This window comes from Castor canadensis, chromosome 1 (genome assembly GCF_047511655.1).
Source record: "Castor canadensis chromosome 1, mCasCan1.hap1v2, whole genome shotgun sequence".
Taxonomy (NCBI): Eukaryota; Metazoa; Chordata; class Mammalia; order Rodentia; family Castoridae; genus Castor; species Castor canadensis.
This window is the reverse complement of record NC_133386.1, coordinates 53,259,481-53,265,480: the sequence shown is the minus strand read 5'-3', so window position 1 is coordinate 53,265,480 and position 6,000 is coordinate 53,259,481. Positions and strand designations below refer to the sequence as shown.

The window sequence follows — 6,000 nt, the reverse complement described above, 5'->3', positions numbered from 1 at the left end:
CAGTCATGTGGGTCAACCACCATGGGGACTATAACCCAAGCCCTTGATTTCCATATGGTTGGTATGGCTCAGAGAGCCATGGATTGTATTCCCAAATATCCAAAGTACACACACCCTCAGCTGAATGCTACGTCTAAACAATGAAACGTTACACTGAATTGTTTCTTCTACTGCATCATGGTCTATTTGGTTATTTACTAAGTTTCTCATGGTAGAAATGTATTTACAAACAACATAATTCTATTAAGAATATTTTAGATTCAAAGACTATTAGGTATACTGCTAAATTAAGAATGTCTCAGGGCTCAAGTGGTAAGAGTGCCTACCTAGCAAGCTTGAAGACTTGAGTTCAAACCCTAGTGTCGCTTAAAAAAAAAAAAGAAGAAGAAAAGAAACAAGTACTATCTAAATATCTTAAACACATAAAAATGTCATGGCTGGCAGAGTGGCTCAAGTGGTAGAGTGCCTGCCTAGCAAGTGTGAGGCCCTAAGTTCAAACCCCAGTGCCATCAAAGTAAAAAAAAAAAAAAAAAAGAGAGAGAGAAAGCTTCAGTTAAAAAAAAAATAGTTTTAGGGGTTAGTGATATAGCCCCAAACTTGCCTAACATATGCAAGGCCCAGGGGTTTAGGCCCCAGCACCACAAATAAACAAAAAACCTGGGCGTGGTGTCTGTCACATATCTGTAAATCACAGCACTCAGGAGGCTGAGGGTAGAGGATCTTGACTTTGAGGCCATTCTGGGTTACATAGTGAGACCCTATCTCAATAAATCAAAATAATCATAGTCATAATTATGGTTTTGGCTGTGTGTAACAAAATAAACATCAGTAATGTAAAACAAGGGACTATGTCTTATGTAGTAAGAAGTTCAGAGGTGGAGAAGTGCTGGCTGGTACTGGTCCCACAGCTCAGGAGGTTTGGGGCTGGCATCTCAGCAGTGTCCTGGCCTCTCCTTCATGGCCACAAGTTGACGTCTGCAGCTCCATCAGGTCTGCATTCAAGATGGGGTGAAGGGGAAGGGGCAGGACCACTGGTGTTCTACTTCTGTCTGACTGGTCAGAATGCTGTCTCATGGCCACTTCTGGCTGCAAAGGAGCCTTGGAAATTTAGCATTTATTTCGCTTTTACAATCTCTACAGTAGAAGAAGGAGAGGAAAAAGGGCATTCCCAACTACAGTGCCACAGCTTTCAAATGAAATGTTATCAAGCACTGTTTAATTAAATCTAGAAACAGCTGATCAGATGTAAAGTAATAAATCATCATAGAAAACACTGATAGGAAAATCAGTCATAAATATTTCCGCAGTCAGCAATTCTACATATTGGTATCGGTCTTTCGTTCTCTGTTGGAATTAATTCTAGCTGTTTAAGAACTTCTGTTCCTTCAACCAACTGCCTACAGAGGAAAAAAAAAAAATGTGGTCACTACCCAGTTACAGCTAAGGTTGTTACCCACGAATTAAATTAGCTTCAGTCAAAATATCTGAGATCACTAGATCAGTCCACCTCACCACATCTAACCCTGCACTGCCATCCAGGCCCTGCCTGCAAGCTGCCTGCTGCAGTACCTGAGAGTGGCTTCCCCAGATTCACTGTGGCACTGTCCCTCCTCCTGGCATCCTTTCTCCTCATTGCAGTCAGATAAAGCAATGTCACCTTCTTGCTTTAAACACGTCAATAATTTCCCAAAACCCCTACTGTAACCAGGGTCTGAACAGCCTGCCTCCTTCTGCCCCTCAGGAATGTCTTGCTACATGATTTTTCCTTCTCTCTGCTTCGGCACTGCAAGAGCCCTTGGCTACCTTTCCTGACCATCTCCTGGCCTTCCTCAGCTACTCAGCTCAGCCCTAGGATCCTTGGGGAAGTTTCTCAGGTCTGCCTACTTAGGTAAAGTTCACCTCAACCCTCAGAAGAGTTCCCAGGGGTGAAATCTTATTTATGTGCATGCTTTTTTGGTTACCTTCTGATTCTCCCATGAAGGCGGGGATCATACTTCTGTTCAGTGCCTAGCACAAAGCCTAACACACACTAGACACCTAACCAACATCTGTGGAGTACATGAGTAGAATCTCAAAGCCACACTAGTTTGGACCTCTGTAGATACTCGCTGGCTATGAGCTAGAGTGGGTGTTAGAATTTTGATGGGTCAATTAAAAGATGAGGCAGAAAGACAGCTAGACTTTGGACAAATAGTTTCTGCCAATACTTGGGCTGGGGCAGTGGCTGGGGGAGAGGGAGGAACCTTCCATCTCATGAACCTTTACAAAGGCATGGTCTGTGCCAACGTTGACCATGCTCCAGCCCTCTCCGTCTGCCTCAAGGCTCAATTTTTTCCATCTCAATCAGAAACTATGACTCAGGATGCTATGATTTGAAGCTCATGTTGAAATGTAATTGCCACTGTGATAGCACTAAGAGGTGACTAGGTGATAAGGATGGATTAGGTCATTTTCACAGGAGTGGGTTAGTTGCCTTGGAAGTGGGGTTCTGATAAAAGGCTGAGCTCCAGCCCCTTTGGCCCTGTTGGTCTCTTCTAGCCTCTACCATGTGATAGGATGGATCTACCATGTGATCCCTTGTCGTGGGATGCCCTCTGCCCTGCTATGATGCAGCATGAAGGCCCTCCCCAGATACTAGCACCATACTCTTGCACCTTCCAGCCTCCAAAACCACTTTCATTGTTTATAAATTACTCCGCCTGTGGTATTCTGTTATAGCAACAGAAAATGGATGAAGACACAGGGCAACACAAGGTACATTCTGAGGCTGAAAAGTAGAGGATAAATAGATCCACCTCTGTCCAAAGGGGGAGAAACCTGTTCTCCACATAGGTTTCACAAATATTGAATGACCACTTACTATGTGCACCTCTCCACTGTGACAGGTGTAAGGGGACAAGATAAGTGAGGCCTAGTTTCTGCTTTCAGTTGTTCACAATGTGCTGGAGGGGACAAAGACACCATCTACTTTTGTAATCAGGGAGGTTTCTGACCTAAGCCTTGAACAGGATTTTGGCAGTCTGAAGGGAGGTAGAAAGGAAGAAGGTGAGCAAAGCCCAGAGACTGTTCCAGGAGTGATGGCATTGCGGTCTGACTGCAGCTCAGTTACCAATACACAAATTGCTTCCAAATTTATATCTTCAGCCCTGTCCTGCCTCCTGGGATCTTGCCAACTGGCCGTCCTACAGATATCTTAATCTGAAATGCAGCTTGTCCAGCCTGAAACCCTGGTCTTCCCTTCCAAACCTTCCTCCTTGTAGTCTCTCTGTTGGTGAATGGTACTAACCATCCACCCACTCTCACATCTTAGGAGTTACTGGAGACCTACCTGTGCTGCCAGTACAGGAGCCACTAGCCACACATGGCTATTAAAATTTATTCAAAATTTAGTTGCGCTAGTCATATTTCAAGTGTTCCAGGGCCATGTGTGTCTGACCATCAGCCAGGGCAGAGCAGATTATAGGATACCTCCCTCATCACAGAAAGTTCTGTGGGACAGCACTAGCCTGGACTCCTGCTGTCCCTCACCCTCACCAGCTACTGTCATCAAGCCATGTGGATCTAACTTCTCAACATCATTTGGGTTTGTCCACTTACCCCTGGTATGCCTACGCTGCCAGTGCCTTAGATCAGGACTTCATTTATGGCCTGTTATGACCAGAGCTCCCTAACTCACTACCTTCATTTTCCTCCTTTTTCAATTCACTCTTTACTTCTGCTAAAGAGATGGTTTCAAAGTGAGAAGCTGGCCATGTAGCTCACAAGTTAAAATTCTTCCATGGTTCCCCATCCCCTCAGAAAAGGCTGACACTTAGCAGCATGGCACCCATGGCCCATTGGGACAGGGCCTTGGCTGTTCCTTTTCTCCAGCCTCCACTCCCTCTATTCTCCCCCAATACCAAGTTCTAGCTAAAGCAGATGATTTATAGAGGCTTCTTAAGGCCTCCCTGCAAGAGTTCCTTCATTCTTCCTAAAACTGATTTGACTAATTGTGATTTCCATCCTTCTCTATCTGGCTAACTTCTGTTTCAGTTTCCCTGCTTGGCTTACCACTGGGCAAGGCTGTGGACTGCTTGTGGACTCTCCTGACAGGCATTCCCAGTGTCACCCATCTTAAGAAGGGACAGGTTCATGTACCAGAAACTAGAGATTGTGAAGAGGGCCTGTCACAGAAGATAGGAAACTTCTGGATCTCTGGACCTTGCTAACCACCTCTGGACTTCCCAGAGGCTGAGACACATCTGGGGATGCACAGAGATGATAGGGAAGAGGTTGTCCTATAACTGAGAAGGAAGGTGTCCTTGAATGAGTTCTATCTCATCTAGTTTAACTAGATTATCTAATTGCCTATTTTGTTATTACCTTTCTGCAGTGTTTTGTACAACCTTATTTAAGTATTCCAGGCCAGCTGAGAAACTGTGGTTTGGAGATTTAAGGGATAAATTGAGACCATACTTGAGCCAGAACAATAAAAGAGGTGCAGTGCCTCCCTGAGGCCAGAGTGGTAATGACACCAAAAATTACAGATTTACCCAAAAGGAAACTAGAAATCACTGAAAGCAAACCAAGCACTCTTTTACTCTACATTCATCCTGTAAGGATCTACATTTACTATTGCTAAAGGAATTGAAGGATGTGCATTTACCCCAGCCTCAAACACCCCCAATGCACCCTTTCTACAACTTGCACAACCCATGGCCCACTCAGAGGGATAGACGGATGTATGGATAGATAGCACATTACCATGGTTATATCTATAAATACTTTTTGTTTTTAAAGATAGCAAGCTTCTTACAAAAATATATTTTCTAAATGCATACGTACCCAAATGCTACGTATTTTCTATCCAGATAGGGAGTTGCTTGCAGTGTGATATAGAACTGGGACGCATTGGTATGGTGGCCTTTGTTGACCATTCCAAGAACTCCTCTTTTGTTATGAGGAATTGAAAAGTTTTCATCTAGGAAAAGACAATAGTCATTAAAATATCTGTATTATTTCAATTGAGTGTAAGATGTGAGGAGCAAACAAACCTTGATAACAAGCTCAGTCATATATAGGAGTATACTTCAAATTGTAAATATTCTATCTGTTTCCTATTACTTCCAATAATTCAAAGGACCTTTTTTAAAAAGTTGGACTGTAAAATCTTTTTTTGTGTTTGTTTTGTTTTTTGAGACAGAGTTTCTGCCCAGGCTAGCTTCAAATCTGTGATCCTCCTGCCTCAGCCTCCTGAGTTGCAGGGATTAAAGGTGCATACCACCACCCCTGGAAAGCTGTAAAATCTTATTTGAACTATTTAAACACTTAACTCAAGTTTACTATAGCTAAAAACAAGTTCAGGAAGAAAATTAACAATGGAAAGGAGGTATATACTTTGTACACAAATGAAGGGCAACAAACTCTCCTGCTGTTTCAGCAGTGGTATTTCATTCAACTATTGATGTAATCTCTAAAAACACTTGCTTTGGGCTGGGGACATGGCTCAAGGTGTAGAGTACCCACCTAGCAAACTGTTGAGGCTGAGTTCAAACCCTAGCACCACCAAAAAAACCCCCAAACAAATGAAGAAAAAACCTGCTGTGAGAAGTTTTCCTGCAGGCCTGACCACTCCCCTGCAGCCTCTTACAGCTCTTTGGCAGTCCTGGTACATTCTGTGTAATCATTGGGCCTTTGTGTCATTGAACTTTAGTTCTAGGCCTCCCAGCATATCAACTAACTTAAGTGTGGCCCTATCTGTTGATGAAAAAATTAATTTATCCTTACTTTTACTGGTCTTCAAATAAATTTAATGTGAAATCTTACATGGATTGACCAAGATATTGTGGAATGATAGTTGTTTAGTGCACAGTTAACTAAAAAGAGTTGTATAGAGGTTATCAGGCTACCATTTTCAGGAAGTACCATGCCCAGTTTTGCCTCCAAGTCCAAATACACAGAAAGAAATGATGTGTGAGAAAGAAGTTCAATGAGAGTTTTCACTCAGTAACTTTATAAATT

The 6,000-nt window shown here is 43.0% G+C and overlaps 1 protein-coding gene across 1 annotated transcript in view; it reads right to left on the bottom strand.

Moving 5' to 3' along the window:
- Positions 1–562: 562 nt before the first annotated feature.
- Positions 563–6,000, bottom strand: part of Ppil6 (peptidylprolyl isomerase like 6) — a 34,318-nt gene continuing 28,880 nt past the window's right edge. Inside the window, exons 7-8 of the mRNA XM_020176902.2 lie at positions 4,825–4,960; positions 563–1,397 (exon numbers count right to left, since the gene is read on the bottom strand). Of these exons, the coding sequence (XP_020032491.1) occupies positions 1,286–1,397; positions 4,825–4,960 (248 nt within the window). The 3' untranslated portion in view covers positions 563–1,285. The remainder of the gene's footprint in view (positions 1,398–4,824; positions 4,961–6,000) is intronic.